The sequence below is a fragment of the Lepisma saccharinum genome, unplaced genomic scaffold (genome assembly GCF_977018435.1).
Source record: "Lepisma saccharinum unplaced genomic scaffold, izLepSacc3.1 HAP1_SCAFFOLD_362, whole genome shotgun sequence".
NCBI lineage: Eukaryota > Metazoa > Arthropoda > Insecta > Zygentoma > Lepismatidae > Lepisma > Lepisma saccharinum.
This window is the reverse complement of record NW_028143077.1, coordinates 54,413-79,444: the sequence shown is the minus strand read 5'-3', so window position 1 is coordinate 79,444 and position 25,032 is coordinate 54,413. Positions and strand designations below refer to the sequence as shown.

The 25,032-nt window shown below is 39.9% G+C and overlaps 1 protein-coding gene across 1 annotated transcript; it reads right to left on the bottom strand.

The window, feature by feature from the left end:
- Positions 1-3,145: 3,145 nt before the first annotated feature.
- Positions 3,146-24,332, bottom strand: LOC145982719 (TNF receptor-associated factor 4-like). The gene is made up of 3 exons (XM_083116083.1): positions 24,269-24,332; positions 22,018-22,163; positions 3,146-4,999 (listed from the first exon to the last, which is right to left on the bottom strand). The coding sequence occupies exon 3, from the start codon at positions 4,804-4,806 to the stop codon at positions 3,349-3,351; it is 1,458 nt and encodes a 485-aa protein (XP_082972209.1). The 5' UTR covers positions 4,807-4,999; positions 22,018-22,163; positions 24,269-24,332; the 3' UTR covers positions 3,146-3,348.
- Between the last annotated feature and the right edge of the window lie 700 nt (positions 24,333-25,032).

Sequence of the window (25,032 nt, the reverse complement as noted above, 5' to 3'; positions counted from 1 at the left end):
TCTGGGGTAAAGAGCCCCCTCATGAGGTGAGGAAGTCGACCATGGGCAACCCGAAGGTGAACGTTTGGTGCGCGCTGCTGCATGACAGAATAATCGAACCATTCTTTTTCTGCGAGGACACCGTAACATCTGGAGTGTATCTCGACATGTTGCAATTGTTTGCTGTTCCTCAATTGCTAGAATACCACCCAGATGTTATCTTTCAACAAGACGGTTCACCGCCACATTGGAGTCTGGAGGTTCGTTCCTGCCTTGAACAGACATTTCCTGGAAAATGGATTGGTCGAGATGGACCGACGGCGTGGTCTGAACGATCTCCAGACATAACCCCTTTAGATTTTTTCTATGGAGTTATGTGAAAGACAATGTCTACAGAACTCCTGCATCCGATCTTGCAACTCTGCAACAACGGATAACCCAAGTCATCACATCAATCCCTCCTTTGATGTTGGCTAATGCATGGCGAAAAGTTGAATTTCGACTAGATGTACTCCGTGCTACCAAGGGTGCTCACGTGGAGATTTATTGATTTCTTTCCTATTGCCAATAAAACTTGAATAGTTTCCGAACATTTTGGTACCATTTTTTCATGTCTATGTTGCATATAGCGGATACAGTTAATTTTTGTTTTCATACAAAGACTTCTCGGACACCCGGTACTACTTTCGTTTCCTAATTACAAGTCTAAAATGCAGTTTGCATACGTAAGAGAAAGTAACGAAAGTGATCCTGAAGTCACATCATTCTGGCCGTATTAGATATTATCATTGTCTTGGATTGCTTATTTTCTCCCGTCCCCATCTTGAATGTCAATTTGTTTATTATTTGTTAGCGTCGCTTTTCTTCCACTTTTAGTTAATCGCGACAAAGAAGATAAATGATGATATGGAAAAAGTGATGAAGGGACAATCGCAAAGAACAGGCACGCTCAGGTCGGAATTCGATCCCGCGTCCTCTTGGTGAACGTCGATGTTACTGTTACGTTAAGCTAGGGAAAGAGATAATGGAACCAACATCCACTCCCCTCTGTTTTCAAACGAATATGAGCTATTCCCAAAGCGAAGGGATTTAGGTACTTTATTTTATTTCTTTTTAGATTAGTTATGGAATTCTGAATATCTCGAACACATTTTCCCGAATTTTTTCCCGGTAGTCTCTTGTAAAATTGGGCACTGGATTGCATTAATAATTACAATGCAAAGCTCTCTTGTGACCTTTTCTTTTCACTCGGCAAGTCAGATAATTCCCTGCATCCGGTGAAAAACTTTAGTGGTAAGCAAAACTGCAGAGTGCTGTTTTCCCTAACTTTTACTTCGGCTATACTGCCACACTCGATCGGCTCCGAAGCTCATCTTTAACTCAAACGAGTGTGCCACTTTCTGTGAACAGAAGTGTAATAAAAGCACCCAACACGAAATTTGGGACACAAGCGAGAATTTCCGATTTCTGCACCACGCGTCATTTTTACCATAAGAATAACACGTCTGGAATGTATGCATCTCCGCTTAACGTTTTCTATGATCCTCAAAGGGTCTGACGTCGTCGCTTTGTAATCAAGAGGTCCCGGGTTCGATAAACGGTGGAGGCACAAGTGGTTCGGAACCCACTTTAAGCTGTAGGTTCAGTCCCGATTAGCCTTACTGTGCATAAACTGGACTTAAAACAATAAATCAAATCAAATAGTCTGATCACTTTTATGTTTTGTTAACTTTAGCTCAAAGTTATGAGAAGGTCATGAAAGGGTCACAGCATACATATTCATTTAAGAAACATTATGTGGGAAACGACGATTTAGCATCGTAATGAGCATTCGCACTGAAATTGACCAAAAATCGCAACGTTGTTTACACGTTGCTCTTGTGTTTGCCATTTGTTCCTATCTGAATCAGAATGCTAGCAGTATTGTCTGTGGTTGACAAGAGGAGAGAAGATGAAAAGCAACATTGACGAGCATAGGCGTAACGATCTAACTTGTGGTGGTGGTGGGGGGGGGGGGGTGAGTCGAGTTTAGGCTTAAATTTGGCTAGGCAGAATCGAAACATTTGTATATTCCATCCCAGACTATTTTGCTGTTGCATTTGTGAAGTCATAATATTACTCATTACTCTGTTCTTTGAGATTAACAAATGCAAAATTAACTATGATTTTTAGTCAACATTATTTTCTTGAGGGGTGTAAATTGCCCACTGTTTCATCCGCCAAGTTACGCCTATGGTGACGAGTAAGGTCATTCTAAGACAATGATGCAGGCAGTCAGTGTAGGAGACAAACTGAGCCTGCACCGAAGAAATGCAAGTTTTCCACCGACTTCGCAACTGCTTTCTAATCTGTTTCTGAATTGAATATGTATTCAGACTCTTTCATGATCTTTTGCATACCTTTGGTAAAAAAAGAAAAGTGAAATTAATCAGACCGTTTGAGGTGCATAACGCAAGATCGACGGGTATGCCTCCATTCTAGGCGCGTTATTCTTATGGAGAAAATAAAAACGCGTGTGGCACGGCCGGATAATATTGATCTGGTTCCATCCCCCCCCCCCCTCCAATGCTCATGCAGGGATAAGCCCCAACCCCTGTCGTAAAAATAGAAAACACATAGTATATGCTATCATGTATTGACTATGGCGACTACAATCTAAAACTTTCAGTAAAATTCTTTCTTCCTTATCATATCTTACTCCTATGGCCACTGGCGTACGAAGGATGGCTCTTGGATCTACAGCCCTTCCTGAAATTTTGAGAAATCCAAAATTTTCAAATAACAGCAGGAAATAACTTGTGAAAACCTAAAGTGGTAAATTCAAACTGCCGCTAACTGACCACCCATTTCCAATTTTGTCTTGAACAACCTAGAAGGTTAAAAACTATAAGGTTAAAACTACAATTACGAAATATTTTGTTCTGTGTCCCCCCTTTCCTCAGAATCAAGCTATGTAAGATCCTCCTTTACAATTCCAGCCTTTTTCGAAAATAAATCCTGTGTACGTTAGAGCCTATAGGAGTTGATGTAATAAGCTAATGTAGAAAGCGAAATGAGTGCAACAAATGACAAACAAATTTGCATTCCTTCATGCATAAACAATTTTCAGAAATACAAAAGCATTCATTGATTGCAGCATTTATTAAATTGTATTAAATTTCTTGTACTTCAAATAGTTCAAAATTTCTCATAAATATTAAGGAACTGGATTTACTCAACTTTTTTTGTATCTTACAGATAAACATGATTTTCTGTTAACAATGTGCTATTCATTCAGAAAATATTTCCTTATACTTACAAAGAACTCTATCAAGTATCAGAAACTACCGTATCATGTTGCTCGATACTTCATATCTTTCAGCATTAATATCATTCTTCCACAGACACTTCCAGAAACATTGCATTGTCTACAATGTAACTTTCGCTATTGAGTACTTCGTGAGAAACAAAAGTAGGAAACCCGCGTGAGACATTGCATTGACCGTTCATGGGTTTAAGGTAGCACTTGTTATCTTTTCCACGAATACTTTCAACAATATCCTCACCCTGAATTGCTTGGTCAACTAATCTAAACGTTACAAGTTCTGTGAAGGGCCATTCTAAAACAGAATCATACTCTCCTGGCATTACTTGAATGTATACTCCTAAATGGCCTTTGTACTCAGCACGACTACCATCCGGGTGCAACACACCTCTTAATTTGTACCCGTGCTTACTGCTGTAAAAGGGTGGACTATAAATCCTGGTAATTCCATCATCCTTAGCTTCTTCTATCTTCTCAGCTATGTCTTCCACTTTCCACAAGAAACTCCCATGTCTTAGTCTACATATCTCCATCTGTAGTTCTTCATTTCTTTTCTTCTCACCCTCCAATTTCAATTCAAGATTTTCGACTTTGTCTTTTAATAAGTTCACGTGATGCTGCACCTCTTCCTTCATGTGTTGCATCATCCGTGCAGGAAAACCTTCATAGCTGCACTGCATCTCCTTGTAAGCACACGCGGCAAAGCGCTTCTGGCATTCTTCATCCAAATGTCGTTCCACGTCTTCTCTTGCTACTTCAATACCACAACTCTCAATACAAGGAATTGGGAACTTCACACATTCTGCGTGGTGATCCTCCAACAACTGTGTCTCGACTTCTTTCTCACAATAACCACATTCTACAATTCTCTTCGGGCATTCTTGTAAGTGGTCACCAATCTTCTTTCTGGGTAACTTGATTCCACAGCTTCTCTCACAAGGGACAGGGACATCTGCACAGGTTTCGAAATGTTCCGGTAAAAGGTCTGCCATTGAACTAGCGTCGCAAAACACGCACTGGATTATGCGTTTCGCGCACCTTTCCTTCAGATGAAAGTCCATGTACTCTTCGTGGACCTTCTTTCCACACTTATCGCACAAGCACTTAGACCCGTCACACTTCTTGGCATGATCATTGATGTTGCTTTTCTTCACCTCCTGGCCACAGTAGTAGCAGGTTATTAGTGATTTGGAACAGTTCTCGGCCATGTGTTTGGACAAATTAGAGCGCTCCGTTTGTACACCGCACTTCAGTTCACATTCCACAACCTGTTGTGAACACTGAACCTTGTGATCCTCGAGGTCTTCTTGTGAAAATGTCTCCTTACACAGATCACATAGGACTTTTCGTTTTCTGCAGCTCTCCTTCACGTGTTGACTCATCATTTCACGTTGAAATTCAAACCCACATCCATTTTCACATTCAACTTCTTCAATTCTGCAGATTAACTGATGACTTTCCAATTCTTCCTCCTCCACCTCTTTGCCACAAAAGGAACAGGTCTTGTAGACTGCTGTTGGCATTTTAATTAGCTACACTAACAGCCCGACGCAAAACCTTATTTGCTTGTAAAGAAGTACCGAGAAAATCCGTATGTACGATCTTCACAGTATGACTGCTAACTGCAAATAGGTCTATCTAACGTTCACTTTGTCTAATCTCTCGGGATGACACGTGGTATAACCCTGGGATAAGATATGTAAAGTAGCAGTTGATCTGAAACGGAAAAAAATGGAAAATATATTTCGAAGCTCTTTCAAAGCTCTGAGAACGCCAATAAAATACATAGGACCTCTACAGTGACAAGAATGTACACACAGTAGTACTGCAATTTGTAAGAAATATTTTAACCTTAAATACTATATATGATAACAGTAAATGTTCCGTGTGTCGATTAAGTTAACCCAGAGTTCGGATAGGCGTATTAAGAATTATAATTCACATACTTGATTTCTAAAGTTATCATGCTCGACATTTGACCGAAGTTCACACCAGTCTCACATAGCTTATCTGTGCATAAAGTGGACGTGGAACACCAACCACAGATAAGGGTATCCTTATCTGTTGAGTTGCTGCACAGATAAGGGTGCCTTTATCTGTGCAGCAAGTCAACAAGAGCAACAGCCCAAATGGTTCTGCATTAGGGTGGAGTTAATTTTTTTTATTTTTTTATTTTTATAAGCTAGACTATGGAAAGTGTGCCATTTGTCCATAGTAAGAATCCTGCAAAATCATATTATTTTCTGTGAACTCCTTGATCGCCCTTCACCTTATTGAAATAATTGGCATTTTAACCCTTTTTTATGACTTTGTAGCCCGATTCAGTCTGATTCCAGCATGGCTTATTAAGTAGCAAATCTATGCGAGCTACTTATTAAAAAGGTTTTGTCCATCTTAAGCTTACCTATACATTGTATGGGGATATACTGAAAATAACATAATGTCCCAAGGATATCCCAAGGACATCCTGGGGATAACGTGTGTTGTATAGTAGGGTGGAGTGAATTTTTTTTTATTTTTATTTTTATAAGCTAGACTATAGAAAATGTGCCATTTGTCCTATAGCTTACCTATACAACACACGTTATCCCCAGGATGTCCTTGGGATATCCTGGGGACATCATGTTATCCTCAGGATATCCCCATCCCCAGAACATCCTGGGGATAAGCTTTAGCTTATTAAATATTATTATTATACGGTATTATAAATATTATTATTATTATATATTATTTAATAAATAATAAATATTCTATTCCTTCCATTTTCTGAGAGATAGCAGTTACAAGAGACAATATCGTGCGTGATATTTGGCGCTCCACGAAACCTACCGACCAATACTCTGCCGACCTACACCGATCTCATGAAGAAATATATTCAACTGCGACAAGACCTGAGGACGGACAATGGAAAATACCCATCATTTTTGGACATGTCTCACAAACTGTGCTATGAAGTCCAAGAGATCTGGGAAAGGGCCTCACTTCCAACAGTAACTCACGCACAAGCGATTGAAAAACTCAGATCGTTCCACAACAAATACAACACAATCCTAAAGGTCTACAAAGGGAAAAAGGATCAACCCAACTACCAACGGCGACTATCGGACTTTCGCGACAAAGGTAACAGTCTGTTTGATCTCAGCAAATGCAAGTGCTTAGACATGGTTTCCAACTGCAAATGCGCGAAAGAATTCAAAGTTCCGGCAAATGAACGCCATTTCCTTCAAAACCAGAGAGGACCAAGAAAGATGATAATCGGCGGTATAGATAGAGGAGACGTCAAAATTGAAGAGGAAAGCTGAAAGAGACGAAGCTAATCTCGAACGAATGAAGAAGCAGAGGACCGTTGAAAGCAAAGGTCAAGCCGATTCTGCCGACAGTGCCGAAGATGACACGTACCCGTCGGTCAGTGCCACTGGCGATGAGTACATTCCAGATACAGAATCAGTCAAGACTAAGCCAAAGCAAAATCGCCAATGTAAGAAAATTACAATCTCTCTACCTTCATTCGCTAAACCTTGCGATCGGATCGGAGTCTCGGATAGATCGGCTGCTGTATTAGCAACATCAGTTCTGCGTGATCTTGGTCTCGCGTCGCCAATCGACCGATCTGAAGTAATCGATCGAAGCAAGATCCGCCGAGAACGCAGCAAAACTCGTAAGGAACTCCAGCAGAATGATGACCAGTTTGACCACACTCACACTGGCATAGAGGGAGCATTCTTTGATGGCCGCAAGGGTCAAACTTTGACACAAGTTCTCGGCGACGACAACAAGTAACACAGAAAAACCCTCACGGAAGAACATATAAGCATCATCGCAGAGCCGGGTTCTTCGTACTTCAGCCACACGACTCCGCTATCAGGCTCCAGCAAAGACGTAGCTGAGTCAATAGTCGCTAGTTTCATAGAGCGGAATGCGCAGACAGAGAACATTAAAGTTGTAGGGTGAGACGGGACAAATGTGAACACGGGACACACAGCGGGCGTTATCCGCCAACTGGAAGAAACCTTCGAGCGTCCTCTGCAGTGGGTGGCATGTCTGATCCATGCCAAATGAGCTGCCCCTGCGCCATCTATTCCAGGCGCTCGATGGCACGACTACAGGCCCGCGCGGATTCTCTGGAAATATCGGAAAGCGGCTAGTGACGTGTAGCGAACAGCCTGTCTCCTCATTTGCACCAGTGCAGCTGACCGAGCAACTGTCCAATGTTGACCCGAAGCAGTTGAGCACAGATCAGCGCCATCTACTGGAAATGTGCAATAGCATCAGCAAAGGTGAATGTAGCGTCAGTCTGGCAATACGAAACCCTGGTTGCCTGAATCACTCATGATGGATTACGACAGCCAATCGAATCCTCCGATTATATGTAAGCGATGTGGAACCGTCAGAGAATCTGAAAACGATGGTGACGTTCATCATTCGCTTATATGCTCCAACGTGGTTCGTCGTAAAAACCCACTGGTTATGCAAAAATTGAGCTAAGCACCTTCACCAGATGCTCGTCAAGTCACGATACCTCAGCCCTAAGCACAAGAAGATCGTTGACCCCGTCATTCATCGCAATGCATACTTCGCTCACCCGGAGAATCTGCTCCTGGCCATGATGACGGACCATCGACCACACATACGTGAGCTGGCCCGGCGACGAGTGATGAAGGTCAGAGCTGCAGCAGACCCCAGTGGACAAATACGGAGGTTTAAGGTTCCCGCAAAACTCAACTTCGACGCCGTGGAATACTTCGATGTGATCGACTGGGCAGTCTGCCCTATCTCGGACCTTCCCGTAATCAAGGCAATGACAGACACTGAGCTCAGGTATCTCATCACAACGGAGGTGATTCCAACTCTCTTCTTCTCAAAATTTCCCAACCACACACAGGCTGTGAAAAGACACGTGAAGCTGGTGACCGAGGCGGCGAAAGCTGTTTGTGGACAGAAATCGCGAGATGACTTCATCCGTGCACGCATCGCTTCTCGACAGCTAATGCCGACGTTCGAGTCGAAACGTGACTTCTCTCACTTCACCTTGCAACTGTTTGTAGCATTTGATTGCATTAACTGAGTTTTAAGGTGACTAAACTGACGAATAGTCACTATTGACTGACTCTATCGTTATATCGTTGTAATGTGGCTTAGTAATGTAAAATAAAAGGTTGCGAAGTGCGATCGAAATATTGTTCAAAAGTCTTGAAATATTTACACAGTGTTCTATTGATCTATTGGCACATTTTGACATATCTAGCTAATTGAAATTAAAAAAAAAAAAATTAGTCCATTTTCACTCCACCCTATTCTGCATATCATAAATATAATACAGGGTGTCCCACGAACGGCGCAACTGGGAATTAAGAGTGGCGTTACTTTGTAACCGAAACCTGTACATACATAAGTCATACATCAAATGTTAGCCCTGTCCAAGTAGATATTTTTAAACATAGAAACAACAAACGGGGTGCAGTGTTGTTCATGCAGTGTTGCCAAATGTAAGTGAAAGTGTAAATTTATTTTTCCACAAAGCATGGAAAATTGCATGTCAAACATTCGTACGGAAATTTGGACGTCAATTTCCACCTTGGGTAGGTGGACTATTTCGCCATCTATAGTTCAGAGAAGAAAACCGATCGTTTTCGCGTATAGCCAATCCTGAAATGCCTCGTAAAGGCGTACCGGTCCAAATGGGTGTTTTAAAAAAAATATGAGGTACAGTGGCAACACTGTTGATGTTTGAAGGCAACAAAAGGTGTGTTTAGTGATGGTCTATGACATGGAAATACTGGAAACAGGAAAAAAAGAAAATGAAAATTATGGTGAAAAAAGTGTTACTTACCTACTCCTGGCAACCATGCAATGCGCGTAACAGGCAGTGTAGCTTTACAAAAGATGTTGAAAATGACAACCATTTTCCCTGAGGCATTCATCAACACGTTTCATCATGTTGGAAGCAACTTTATGCAAGGTTGATTGGTTTATATTGTTAATGGCTGTGCAAATGTTTATTTTTAGATCATCAAGTGTTCTTGGGTTATTAATGTAAACTGTTTGTTTCAAATAACCCCACAGAAAAAATCTGGAGACGTCAGATCCGGGGAGCGACTGGGCCATAAGTTTTTGCTTATAATGTGATCGCCAAAAAACTCTGCCAACATGTCTAAAGTTTCATTAGACGTGTGACATGTTGCGGAGTCTTGTTGAAACCAACAATCACGTTCATCACGTTCCAACAGAGAAATAAACTGTTTGATAAGGTCACGATAAACTATTCCGTCAACTGTTGTGTTGAAAAAGAATGGACCGATTATTTTTTCCGCGAAATCGCGCACCACACACCGATCTTTTGTGGATGAAGTGATTGTTCATGTAACAAATGGGGATTGTTACTTGACCAGTGTCGAGAATTTTGACTGTTGACATATCCATTTAAGTGAAACCATGCTTCATCCGTGAAAAAAACCTTATCCAAAATATACACACCATTGTCTCTAATAAAATTTCTAAACCACTGGCAGTATCTTACACGTGCATCTTTGTCTGCTTCCTTCAGTTCTTGCACAGCCTGTACCTTATATGCACGTAGGTGCAATTGTTTTAACGCTCGGTGACTTGTTGTTTTTGATACACCTGACTGTGCAGCAAATTTACGAACAGATTTCCTGGGAGATTGTGATATTCTCTGCTCCACATCCTGCAGCACACCTTGGGTCAAAACTGGTGGTTGTCTGTGGTAGGGTTTGTCATTAACTGATCCTGTTTCACGAAATCTGGAAACAAGTCGATATATCGTCGAATTTTCTGGAACACTGTTATTCGGATATTTCTCGCGAAACAGTTTTTACACTAGCGTACGATTTTGAACAAAAATAATGTTCCACAATGAACACCCTCTCTTCCAAAGAGTACTTCATTTCACATAACAATTCTAATCTTCCCCAAAGAACAATGCGAAATGCACGGCTCAAACAGTTCTGAGTACACAACTAACTGATTATTTTGTTCTCGTTCGGTGGGCGCTCTTATCGCATTGCATGGTTGCCAGGAGTGGGCAAGTAAAACTTTTTTCACCATAATTTTCATTTTCTTTTTTTCCTGTTTCCAGTATTTCCATGTCATAGACCATCACTAAACACACCTTTTGTTGCCTTCAAACATCAACAGTGTTGCCACTGTACCTCATAATTTTTTTAAAACACCCATTTGGACCGGTACGCCTTTACGAGGCATTTCAGGATTGGCTATACGCGAAAACGATCGGTTTTCTTCTCTGAACTATAGATGGCAAAATAGTCCACCTACCCAAGGTGGAAATTGACGTCCAAATTTCCGTACGAATGTTTGACATGCAATTTTCCATGCTTTGTGGAAAAATAAATTTACACTTTCACTTACATTTGGCAACACTGCATGAACAACACTGCACCCCGTTTGTTGTTTCTATATTTAAAAATATCTACTTGGACAGGGCTAACATTTGATGTATGACTTATGTATGTACAGGTTTCGGTTACAAAGTAACGCCACTCTTAATTCCCAGTTGCGCCGTTCGTAGTAACACAGCTTCAATAAAATAAACATGTAATGTAAATAAAAAATTCTAAATCAATATTTTTTTGCTGAATGTACACTAATGTTTGTGAAAATTGCAACACCATGAAGGAATCATGTCAATGGAATTAAATTTATTCGTTATATTTCTAATAATGGTATAGATAAATGATTAAAGTATCAAACCAATACAACATTAAAAAAAAATAATAATACGTAGCTTGTGAATCTTCCGCAAGCTGCGTGGCATCGAATCCAACAGGTTTTGGATATTTTTCTAGTGACTTGCCTCCGAAGCTGCTTGATTGTGAGTCCACAGTTCGTCGATATTGTCGGACTAGTTACCTAGTACGTACATCCAAAACATGTGCAAAAGGTTACACATCTGGCGACCTTGCAGGCCAGGGAAGAAGCTTTATCTGTCGTGATGTGAAGGTTTGAACGCTCCAGGCAACATGTGGACAGACATTGTCATGCTCCAATATAGCGCCACGAGGGCGCTGAAGGAGAGGTATGACTTCTGTCTCTACTACTTGCCCGATGTAGCGGTTGATGTTGAGAGTACCCTCAATTCTTACCAGTCGAGATCACGAATATACCCAATGGCACCCCCACACCATCACACCTGATGTTAGGCCGGTATAACGCTGGACAATGCATACTGGAAGATACACTCACCACGATATCATATACTGCTCATGCTGCCATCATTGTAGTCCAAGTTAAATCGTGACTAGTCCGAAAACACAATATGTTGCCAATTCGCACGTCATCGTCTGTATTCACGAACCCATTGTTGCCTGTTAGCATGGCGAGCTACGACGCCCGAGGTCCCAGTTTTGAATCCCGGCCTGTACATGGGTATTCTCTTTGAGTTTCCCTTCATGATTTTCATTGTATCATCACTCCTCCTCATCTTTGCGATTAGCCGTAGTGGCAGAAAAACGAAGTAAAATAATGAAAATTAAACATATATGCATAAAATACTAATGTAGCCTGAGGCGTCAATGGTTCAAGTTCAAGGCAATCCGCCGCGAAGGAATGCGTGAAGTCGGTCCTCTGGGAAATAGAAGCCGACGAACTGTGAAAGCAACACCGCCAAATTGTGGGAGCATACCATGTTACACCAGTTGCAGTGCTCCACTGTTGTTCAAATACTTGTGATGAAGTTGTTCGGTCCGTCACAGCCATATGCGTATGTGGTGCTGTAACTTACTGTAGTCCATTGCCAGAATATCTCTTCAGTCCACAACTTTCACACATAGCTTAAACCTCGTACGAGGAACAATGCCGTGATCCACAAATCCACCTTCTCCCAGGTCTACACTTCGTCCCCATTCGAACGCTGCCTTTTGTATTGCATCCTTTGACGTTGACGAAATATAGTGACTCCTGGAGGAAAGTTTACAACACACTCACCACGATACACTACTTGTCTGGCTCCTCAACAGCCTTCTCTTCATGGGCCTAGAACGGCAGTTAAGAAGGTACTACTGTGCTCACACATGCGCAATCACACTGTAATTCTAATCATTCCCATGCCTTACCTTGGTTTTCATTTCCTGTACGGGCCTCCCCGATGACGCAGTGGTAACGTCGTTGCCTTGTAATCAAGGGGTCCCGGATTCGATATCCGTTGGAGGCACATAGTGGTTCGGATCCCACTTTAAACTGTAGGTCCAGTCCCGATTAGCCTTACTGTGTACAAAGTGGACTTAAAAAAACAAAATCAATCAAAAAATCATTTCCTGTACGTTTCACGTGTTTAGCATGATTCCTTCATGGTGTTGGAATTTTCACAAACACTAGTGTATTTACTACGAACAGGAATAACATTTTCTGGCGATGTGTTCATCTAAGTCTCATTCTTTACCTGTTTATATTAATGATTGTAAGAATGAATGATAATTAGAAAACATTGAATAACAGAATGCAATGTATTCTGAGCTTATCCAAGAACTTAGTTGCTCCAGAACTGTTGAAATGATGTCAAGAGGTCTGGGAAAATCGGACACCTTAGTATCTCATTCTCGAGCAGCGTTGTCCCATGTGGTCATAATATAAAATGGATGGTTATTGTTTTCGGTTGCCATAACTACAAACTTTGTACTTCCTACTACTCTATTTTGTACCAAAGTGGGAACACTAATCATATGTATGTAAATATGGGTCAATCTTTATCAATACGATTGCAACAAATGGATACAAATCAACAGCTTCAAAGGTGCTTGTGCTGTGAATGTGATTGACATCCCTGTAGGGTGGTATCTACCTCAAATAAAGAAAGAGGTGCAAGTATAAGTAGCTTCTGTTACACTGTATATACTCAAGATACTGACACTTTCTTAGGAATAAATTTGGAGAAGTCGAAAGTGAGGTATTGTCAATGCGACAAATGGTACTTCAAAATAAATAAAATATGCTATAATATACAATAGTAAGAAGAAAACACGAGAGGGTAGAATAATATTTACTTCCAATGTTTGACAAAACTAGGGAGGAAACTTGAAATAAATCTATACTGTATTCCGCGAATCTCTGGAGCAATATCTTGCATAACGGTAGAGAAGGGGATAATTCGAGCTGACTGAGCGAAGCCGTATACTCTGCTGTCAGCAGCTTTGTTTTCCCCCTGCACGCAATCTCTTACCAGCGCACGTGCTCATTGTTCGAACCCTTTAGAGTCACTACTTGTGCAGAGACTTGTTTTCTTTCACTTGCTCCAGAGATTCCCGAGACAGAGATTAGGGAAAGATTTTTGAATGGAGCTGATTTCTATGGTCGTATAAAAGGAAGGGATATCATGAAAAGGCTCCTGGAAGAGATGCCATTATTAAACCTAGTAATATTTCAGAAAGTAAGTCTGAGGGTAGATTAACTGTAGTGTAGAATCAATTATATATTTATCCCGTTGAGTGTAATATGTACGTTCATTTGCAACAGAACCACCTGTAGTGAGAGTTATTTTCCCATTAAATACGAGATTGGATTACAAGAATTGTATTTTTCGTAAATACATATTATCTATAATTGAAAATATCATGGTACAAACTGTTATATTCTCCAAATTTGTAACTGCGTATTACACAGTAATATAAATTTAAAATCAAATAAAGTGTAGTAATGCCCATTAATCACCAGCACTATTGTCCATCATTTACGTCACCCAACGTGTCTTCAGAAGGATTTCGCGGGTGTGTACACAGCTTTGTCACCAGCAGAACAAGGCACTTTTGATAAGACGCTCAAGAGCCTCGAGCAGTTTTCGTAAGGCATCTAAATTTTGTCGAGTGGAACCAGGAAAGGAGCTATCTTTAGTCCCTAAAGCCATTCTGCAAATGAAATCCAAAAGAGGTTTGTGTGTGGATTTAGTCAAAGAAATCATTTTCGTCATTTTAACTGGTTTGCTACCTCTGGAGGATGAATGAGGATTGATTGACTCATTTGGTTTATTTTCCTTCGCTTTTCTGCCACTATCTCCTAACCACTAAGATGAGGATGAGTGATCATTTGGTAAAATTGATGAAGTGACACATGTCCAACCTGGGATTCGAACCCGTACACCTCGCGTCGTAGCGAGCTATGCATCACGGAGGTCAGCAGTTTGAATGACCAACAGTTTATTTTAATGAGCAGACAAAACGAAAAAGCCGACCCAAGTGGTAAATTGGTTAGCGTTCGAAATCGAATATCTGGGATTGTAACATTGTCTTGAAAATATGGATGCGCCATTGTTTTTACGTCACGTCCATCGTCTATCACATCATTTAATAGTATCGTCGCAAGTAAACGAGAGTGGTAAAGTAGTGACGTGAAATAATCAAAATAGAACCTTTGGGTGACGGATTTGAGGCATTGCGCAAATTAACAAGATGGATGCCGGACACCCCCTACACACATAAAAAAAATATCCCTGCAAAAAACAATAATTTTAATCCTTACTAAGGATGTTATGACCCCCTGCCCCTACAAAGCAAGTGGCATTGACAGCAATACCCTGTTCCACTTTCTCTGTAGCAAGAGAACGAAGACGCGAGATGGCGATTCCAATGAACAGACGAGAGGAAACGGCATTGAGTGAAAGGGGCGGCGAGGGGGGAAGCGACTGCCTTCGAGCAGCGTGCACTACTGCTTCGCTCTGCACACTCGATTTCCCCCTCTCCACTGCCGCTATGCGCGGCCTCGCTCCAGAGATAACCGGGACATGGTATAGTATGCAATTTATTAACTAGGCTATGAAACGGAAAAATATTGAAAAATCGTTTGTGTTCATTAACTGTCTAGTAAAAATTAAAAAGTGTGCAGCCTTGTGTATTAAAAAAGGACACCATTCTACAACTGACCAACCTCAACGAGCGGAGACAACGGCAGTCTGTTTCCCATTTATGTTTTCATGACACAGTTCTGATATTTAATTGTATTAAAGTGTTCACAAGAAACTTGTAGGTAGGAGAGATGGACGTCCTAACTTAGGAATAGAAATTTTTTTCAAGTTTTCGGTGTTGCTAGTTCAATGGCTCTTTCCGTATATGAATTTCGGTTTTCTTAGAATGTAAATACACTGTATCTTAATTACGTGTAAATGTTATCATAAGATATAATGACCAACTTTAGAACCAATGTTTGAGGTAAAAATAAGCAAGGCAATAGTTCAGTTCACTGACTGGTAAAAAAAGGTAAAAAGGCAAAGTGTGCTATGCACCACGCCATGACGACGTATAGGGGTGTGGGGTAAGAGCCCCCCACTTTCTTGATCTCAGCGGAAAGTGAGGGTCATGTGATCAGCACCACAGCCCTGGCCGCCTTTACCCCCAGAGTTTCCTCCAGGTACCCAATTTAAACGACGCTGGGTGGCTGCCGGAGCCGCTAGAACAGGTGAAAAAAATCCCGGTTCTCCCCCGCCGGGGATCGAACACGGGTCTCTCGCATAGTAGTCAGACGCCCTAACGACTATATATATATATATATATATATATATATATATATATATATATATATTAAAGGAAAGCCCCTAAGCGGAAGCTTCCCCCATGAAACTTCATTTACTCGTTTCATTTCACTCAATTCTATTTCAGGACAGACAATCACAAACATCCACATCCGAGCCGGGAGTCGAACCCGGGACCTCTGGCATTGCAGCGCACTGTGCTAACCACTCCGCCACGGAGGCCGACAACGACTGAACTACCGCGGCAACTACCACTGACTGGTAACGTATACATATTTACATAGCCTATCCCCGTATTTTTTATATTCTCTCAAACTAATTTCAAGTCTGGTGAAACTGAATTCTATTTAGTTTCCGAAATATGTTTAAAATCAAGTATACAGCTGGATGAAAGACTTATCGAAATATTCTCTCTAGATCATTAAAATTACATTCCCTGCAGTGAAAATGATTGCAAAAAACGAAGACACGAAACACCTCCAACCCCTTACTGATATTGATTGATTAGTTTGGTGTTTTAAGTCCAATTTATGCACAGAAAGGCTAATCGGGACTGGACCTACATTTCAAAGAGGGATCCGAAGACTTGTGCCTCCATCGGATATCGAACCCGGGACGCCTTGATTACGAGGCGACGATGCTAACTTACTGATATTCAACACATATTCATATGGTTCAAATCCTGAGACCTGCATTCCAATTTCTGGCAAACTCTGTGTGTTAGAATATCTGAACCATAGGTGTAATTTGCCGGGGCAATTGAGAGGGGGGAGGGGTTACGTCCTCTCCCCAAAAGTTTCAGGTTTATTGATATTTACAAATTAAAGGTATTTTGTTAACCTAATGAAATCTGAAGAAAAAATAGAGAATTTGTATGATTTCTCAAATGTAGCAGTTATGTAGCCACCTAGTTTTGCCTCCTCCTCTTAAAGTCAAGCGCTGGAACTTTGGTAAAATTTGGGAAATTCCGATTTTGAATTGTTGGATCGTAATGTCGTGACCATTTCTCTCTGATTGACTTAGCTGCGAGTGTTAATTATTCTTGGTAAGGGGATAAAGTGTTACATCGTTGATTGAAACTTAAGTAAGTATAGTATTTGTTACATAACGAATAACAGTGACAACTATCGTGCCTAGCTTGTAATTATAGGGAAGATAATTTACAACTGTAAGTTTCCGAAACAAATACACATTTCGCCCTCACATGACAAGAATCAAAAATGAAATTTATTGAGTAGAAATTGAGTAACACTAGTTCAGCATAACTTTAGCAAAACTTGGCAAATCCAGATTTTGAGTTCTTGGATCGCAATGTCGTGACCATCCTTCTGATTGGTCTTTTCCTCGCATATCAACGATATTTCTTTTAAAAAATGTTGATTTTATTGCTTTGGATTATTTCGCTTTTCTGCCACTTTTGATGAATTGAGAAGACGAGGGTAATAAGACGAAAGCAATGAAGATACACTCTTAAATAACGTCAATGCCCTGGTTGGAAATTAAACCAGAGTCGTTGCGCGCTGTACTAACCACTCTGCCACGGAGGTAGGCAGTTTTCACATAGAAACTTACACATCTTCTTTACACGTCCCTCCCCCCATTTTTACCTACTGTTCTTCCTACCACTCTCTCTACTACCCCTTCACTTCAAGTTTAGCTAATATTTACAGATATCCCTTTGAATAAATAATGCATTCATTTCGTATTGAATTACAAATTCCGTCAGCCAGCTTTACTGTTTAAAAATCCTGGTCCAGTATAGATTAGTCATTGTAAATTCAGCAAACATTTTGCTTTGTTTCTAGAATATCTATTAGGATAAATTTGGGACATAGTGAATCTAAATAGAGAAAATGCAACTTGCAGATCAAAATTTCCATGTTCAACCTAACACCGTATATAGTGTTCAGAACGTCACACTTGAAGTATGGGCCATGGTTTTTTTTTCTGGGATGTGAACAAGAAGTCCCTTTCCCCTAAAGGAACAGGGATTGTCATCAATTGTTCTGTCCGTGTTGTTCGCATCCTTTCATCGATCTAATGAACATTCCCATTGATTAATTACAAAAGTGGCATAAAATGCAAAGCAAAATAAGAAGAAATACAAATAATTATAAGATTACGACAATATCAAAACTACATTTGAAAAGAAGAAATGTGAACACTTGGTAGACTTTCTCTCACCTAAGATAAAATTAAACCTAGTTCAGTCTCCTATCTTCCCCTTATTTGACTATTGTGATGTCGTTTACGGGCTAAGAATAACAAAAAAGCTTGCAATAAAAATACAGAAAGTTCAAACGCATGCATTAGATATGTATATAGAACAAATAAGTGTGAACATATTCTCCCTGTGCTTAATGAGCACGGAATCCTTTCCATGGCACGACGGAGAAAACTGCACTTGTTTTGTACACTGCACAACATAATTAATAGCAAGAGCCCAAACTACCTCTTTTCGAAATTAAACTTCAGAAGCAAAATTCACTCGCATTCAACCAGAAACGCTGCCAGTTTCAGCTTACCTCGTTGCAGAACTTCAGCTTGTCAGGCCTCTTTCAGCTACGCAGCACCCAAAGCCTGGAATGCACTACCAAATTTAACCAAAAATCAAAACTTCAGACGTTTTCGCGATATGCTCCGTGAATCACTGATCAACGATCAGAAGCAGGGTAAATCAACTTATGAATAATGATAAATACTGTGAGTTGCCAGAATTTTTTTTTTCTTACTATCAACTTTCTCGACTTCAGTTACTTTATTATCTAATTCACTGCCAATATTGTTCCAATGTATGTGATTTTATTCCTATTGTATTTTATTGTACTTTCTTGATCAATTTCTTTGTAATCTGAATTTCATTTTAATTTTTAGTTTTTATCTGTTCTATTGTATGAGATTTTATTCCATTTGTATTTTATTGTACTTTCTTGTTCATTTTTTTTTGTAATCTTGAATTTTTTTTATTTTAATTTTAATCTGTACTTTTTGGGGTTAGGTGGTAGACCAGCAACAGCTGAACCTCGCCCACCAATAAAGTCAATTCAATTCAATTCAATTCAATCTTCAAATACGAATTTGGGAGAACTCTGTAGACAGACAACACGCTAGCGAAAGTCGCCACTGGACGTGTAGTTTCACCTTCGGTACTAAAGTTGTGCATTTGAGGAAAGTTTGCTGGAAGCTCATCAAGGGTCTTATCACTTATCGTAGGAATGCCTCTCTGTGCGCAGCATTGCCAACATATGTGGAACTTTTTTCTTATTCGATTTCTTACTCCAGGGGCGCGTCAAGTATCTGACGCGCCCCTCAGCGAGCACCATCATTGTATGAGGTGTTGCCACATTCAACATACATCCGTACTCCGTTCAATAAAAATCTGTATAAAATCGGTTTCGTAATGTGAATTGACAATGAAAATGGTTTTTAAAAACGAATGCAAAGAGCTTCAAAACGACCAAGATCGTATTTTTGGAACTGCCTAATCTTAAGAAAACGTTGTTTCACAAAATTGATGAGAACGATGAGAATCTAAAAAAATACAATTTGTTTAAAACCTTTCTTCGTGCACCATACTAAAATTTCATCATGATCGGATCACCCGTTTTTTATTTATAGAATTTCAAAGAGAACGATTGTTTGCAAAAAAGAGATAACGACACTTTTTTGTTCGCATGACGTTGAAAGATCGAAGGCATACCCGAAAGAAATTGGTTAGCATAGATTAACGCAGAATTAAAAACGCTAAATGTGGATGTAATTAGTTTTTATGTTGACCTACTGTTAACTTTTAATTAGAGTGAACACTCCAGTATCCATAATTTTTAATCCCATTTTAATTTAACATCGTCTTGACTATATGATTAGTTATGTAAACAATACCACATTGTTTGTGAGAGAGACATCGGGTCATCTGATTTAAAACGAAATTCCTCATATTTCTAACCACGGATATTGTTTTCATTATTTTGAAGGTAGTTTGAAGATTTATTTTATTAGGACATATTGAGGGTTGCCAAGACACCCCTCTAGTGCACACCTACATCATGTTCCTTCAACAGAACACCAAGACTGCCTGTTGAAATTCTGAGGTCCTACTGGTCCTCGATGGTGGTGGAGTGGTTATCACAGCGCGCTACAATGCCAGGTGTCGCAGGTTCGAATCCCGATTCGGACATGGACGTTTGTGTTTGTCCCAATGAGCTTTCAAATAATGTAGAGAAAATCTAGAAAGAAGTATAAAAACGAGGGATACTACCACCTAGAGTAGTCCGTTGAAAAATCATCGGCAGGGCGTCTGACTGCCATGCATGGGCGTCGCCAGAAATTTTTACAGGGGAGGGGGGCAAATGATAAAAGTTGAATAGTAGATAAATAATAAGTATTATTACCACGGTTATAAATGTTATTATACAATAATAAATATTATAAACTAACAAAAATAAATTGTACTCGAAATAATAGTAATAAAAATAATGGATGATGTAAGATCGGAATTTTTCCGGACATGTACTCTCAAAGGAACTCTGGGGAACACCCAGCATCAAATAAATGGGTACCTGGGGACTAAAGACGGCCGGAGCGTGGTACTGATCACATCACATCCAAAATTTCCGAGAATGAGAATGTGTGTGGCCTTACCCTTACCCCAAAATTCACTAAATGTGTCTTCATGGCACGGTGCTACATGCACGGGGAGCTTTATACAATAATTTCAGGAGCACATAAGGAACATTGTCGGGTCTCACTACATCTCGCCCCTTTAAAACCTTTCTGCCTGCACCGTACTAAAATTTCATCACAATCGGACAACCCGTTCTTTTATTTATAGAATTTCAAAGAGTACGATCGTTTGCAAATCTTAAAAAAAAAACGGCACTTTTTTTGTTCTCACGACGATAACAAATATAAATCATACTAAAAAAAACAAAAAAAAACAAAAATAAATTGGTTATCATAGATTAACGCAGAATTGAATAAGCTAAAATTTTATGTAACACATTTTTACGTAGGCCAACTGGTTAATTTTTAAATTGAGTTCAAAATCGAGTATCTGTAATTTATAATCCGACAATAATAATGCACTTGTGGTTAGCAGGCATGTATCTAGATATATATTTCGGAGTGGGGGGTCTGAACCAAGTGTTCCATAATCATAATAAATGCGTACATGAAAATAGTTATATTAAATTAATTAATTATGCATATTAATTGATATTGTATTTTTATTACATGTGTAGGTAAGAAGATGGTATAAGAATAGATCAGCACGTATTCACTATCTAGCTTATATGTAGATTAATGATGATAATAATAATAACCCATGGTTCGACAGCCCTCAAGAGGGTATGGGCCTATCTCCCGACTGCCAGTCCCCCTCCCAAGATTCTACCTACAGGTGTGGAGAACTTCAACCAGAAGTGGGCTGACGTGGGGTCAGCACGTCGAACCCCCAGCCGTTATATATCAAGACTGCAAATATTTTATCACTTTTTAATTTTGTCAGAAGCAGTAAAAATGTATAACAGATATAACATTTGTAATAAATATGAATAAGTATAATAATAAAAGTGAGTGACAAATAAATAAATAATAAATGCATAATAATAAAAAAATAATAAATTACTCGGATATTTCAGTTCAGAGTGATGTAAGTAAGAGTGTAGAAAATAATTTTCTTTAAAATATTCGTATGGGTCCAAATGAGCCGTCGGTCCTCATAGGTAAGGAGGTTACGCAGGTCCTTCTAGTGTTAAATTTCCAACCCACGTATTACACGTAGCTATTAGTACTGTTCTCCCCAGTGGCAAACACTCCCTTCTAAACAGGGGTGGCGGAAGCTATAAAACAATCACCCGTCCCTTCATATTTCAAGTATACATATATGTAAATATGTATGTATCCATGACACTTTAAGTCCAATACCCACCCTTGAGAATATGGAGTGCTCACCACTGGTCCTCCCTCCTCCGAACCCAAGAAATAAGCATACTTCACCGAGATAATTCTGCCATTTCAAGTTTATGCAGCTTAAAGCTTCATAAAATCCATAGATAAAATGAACAATACGTTAGGGGTCCCGGGTTCGAATATAGTTCTGGTCATGGTTTGTCTTTGTGAGTGTCCCTTCATCAGTAACGTCATCACTCATCCTAACAGTCGCGATTAGCCAACAGTGGAAGAAAAACGACGTGAAATAACAAAAATAAAATTAACTAAATTAGATATGTGCTACTCTACTTACATTGTATATCTGTAGAAAGCCTCACTCAGGATCCTAGAGAAACTCCTCCCAACGAAGGGTGGCAAAATATTCAAACGGGCTGGAACTTAACCAAATGTGTCTCTGTGCGTTTTCCACATTCACTGCCATCCATGCCAAGCAGTTTCCTGAAAAGGAATTCAAAAATTAAAATAATGCGTACAGTTTTGTCTCATATAACCCTATTTATTTGTACATGGAGTGAATGAAAATACTACAAAGTAAATTTCCAGCTAATTCTCGAATTATACGATTTTTCTGAACTTAAATTGTTCAGGTTTAGAATCCCCCAAAACAGAAGATTATACAAAATTCTAGACGCACAGTATAGAAAACTTCACGAACATAAGCGTCTGGAGGGAAGTAGAGGACTGTTGCCCCCAAGAAGGAATGTCAAAGTAATATTACATATTTTTCACACATCAGATTCATTTCAGACACAGTAATTTGAGCTATTGTGAAGGACATGTAATTACTCGTACATGAAACACTGGTTCACTTCATTGTCCTTGTCCACAAAGTGTCTTTTCCCCCTTGAAAAAAATAAGATTTTCACCCAATAGCCCACACTTCAACTAATGCGTTTAAGCAACAGCTGATAAATATATTTTATGAAGTATTACAAGAACTTAGCGAAAACATTTTTCTTTAAGATCTCCCCTACAAATTAACTTTACCACTCTCAATATCCCATTGCTTTATTTAGGTTTTGTTAATTTAAAAAAATCTATCACAGATTTGCTCGGGTGTGTTCTCTCAGTCAATAACAAAAGAAAAAAATGTGGATTGAGTACAACCAATTACTTTTCGACTTTAGGAACACGAACACTAACAGAAGCGTCAGTCGCAGTCAGAAGGGTCTCGTAAGTGAGAGTTAGAGAAGCAGAAGGGGAAAGTTGAAAGGAAAATGTGAAGAAAAGTAGAAGAAAGGAAATCGAGAAAAGGAAGAGGAAGAATAGAAACGAAAAGATAATTGAGATTGAAGAAGATGAGGGTCATCCCTTATCAGCAGCCACCATTTAAAGGCAAAAAAGTAGACTGTAGAAGCCGTGAAGACGAATTTCCGAGTACATTACAACTTATCGTACATGATGTTCAATCCTGCTAATAAAGTAAAATTAATTGCCACTATAGACTATTTCAAACTAAACATTTGTGGATTTTGTTGGGTTTTAGCCCACCCCTGGCTACCCTGATGTAAGGGGTGACCTATTAAGACGCACATATCTGCCAAATTGGTGGCAAACCACCGGACCTCAACCGGCGTGTACCGTTCTAACCAGAACAGTACTTAACAGGAAAACGTACCCTAAACAATCTACAGGCGAGTAATTCCGCCTCCAGGGTCCAGCTGAAGCACGGATTGACTGAAAAATTAACAAGAAGAAACAAGATAACCTCTGACACGAGGAAGTTTGGTTAAGTTAGGTGCTTTGTTGAAACACATGGTTGCGTCAAAGGATTATTTTACCATGGCAGGAAGGACTCTGACAGTGGCAAGGAGAAAATCTAACAGCAACCTTCTGCGCCCACCACAAGCTCTAACCGCGTGGGTCACAAAAAGATGGTATCGAAGAGAATTAACACAAAACGCATGGTAGAGTTGAGGAGCGCATCCTAAAAGATAGAGATCTGAAAGGTTTAAAACCACAAGTAAAAAGTTAACTCCACCGGCATAGTGGCTAGACAAAAGGGAAGTCCCGAACAACACGGTGTAAGGAACAACCTTAAAGTAGTCTCAAGAGAAAACAACACAAGACTGGAAGGAGGAAAAGTACATCTCGATCCTAAAAGGGGACAAATATACCCGTCCAATTATGAGTAGTCGGGACGAGAAACCTTAAGGGAGAGGATAAATTACGGGCAACGCCCAAAACAAAATGGCCAACATTGCCAGGCGTCACGAAACAAAGTGTACGTTAAACATGCTATTATAGTGTAAGATAAGATACAATTATGTGGTTGATTAAGTAAGTGATTGATTGCACAATATCTAAGTAACAAAATTATGTAAATAACTCAGTAATAATATAATACGTAAAATACGGATTTTTAGAAATAACAGAAAGCTGGTGTAAGACATTTCCCTCGGCAGCTCGGGGAAAAGAAAGAACGTTAGAATAACACCTTAGGGTTTTCATATAGTATATATATATATGTATAAAAGAAAAAGGGAATAGAACGAAAAATACACCATCCCGGAAAGATGGAGCTAGGAGATACTCAGCCTCACATGTCGCTGGTGATGGGTAACACAATCAAAGTTGAACTGCCAAGAGTTCTGAGAGGAGAGGGCGTTGGCAGGAGGTCGGATATCGCTCTAAGAAAGGAAGATATATCACTCAGAACATTCAAGCGAAGGAAATGGGGGGGGGGGCAATAATTAGAGAGAACTAACGAGCTACGCGATTCTCTCGAAGTTGCGCTATCACTGGGCACTTCCATTATACCAAGAGCGAGTGGCGAGGAACAAGATAAGCACATCCTACCGCAAAGCAAGCATTGGAAAGCAAGCAAGCAAGTTTCTGATTCAAGATCCAAGGCAATTCGCATTCGAAAATTCAGGCAAACAAACATTATGAAATTTCACATAAAAATAAAACAATACAAAAGGGTAAAACAAGTCAAAACAAGGGGAAAAGGGGTTTCTTATATTCCTGAGGGAAAAAAGAGAATTAGTAAGGAACTGAGTTCGATGCATGAAAGAACTCCTAGGGTTTCCTAGCCCAGGGTACTTAGATCGGGCCTCTGTTGGAAAACAGAGAAAGGCGCATCTCCACCAACTGTAACGGTAGGGTTCGGAAGACGCCGTAACTACCGCTAGGGGTATGTGTAGTTTCTGCTGGTGCAACAGCAAAAGGTATTCAGCCGATTCGTGGGTTAGCTTTGAGTTTACTCTTTCTCGTGAGCAAATCGACGTTGGTCCAAACTAGGGATGGCCAAACGGATCCGGATCCAGATCCGAAAGTTACGGATCTGAAGAATCCGGATCCGTTT

Bases quoted from the DNA above. Each gene is read 5' to 3' on its own strand.
- LOC145982719 (XM_083116083.1), bottom strand. From the start codon at position 4,806: ATGCCAACAGCAGTCTACAAGACCTGTTCCTTTTGTGGCAAAGAGGTG.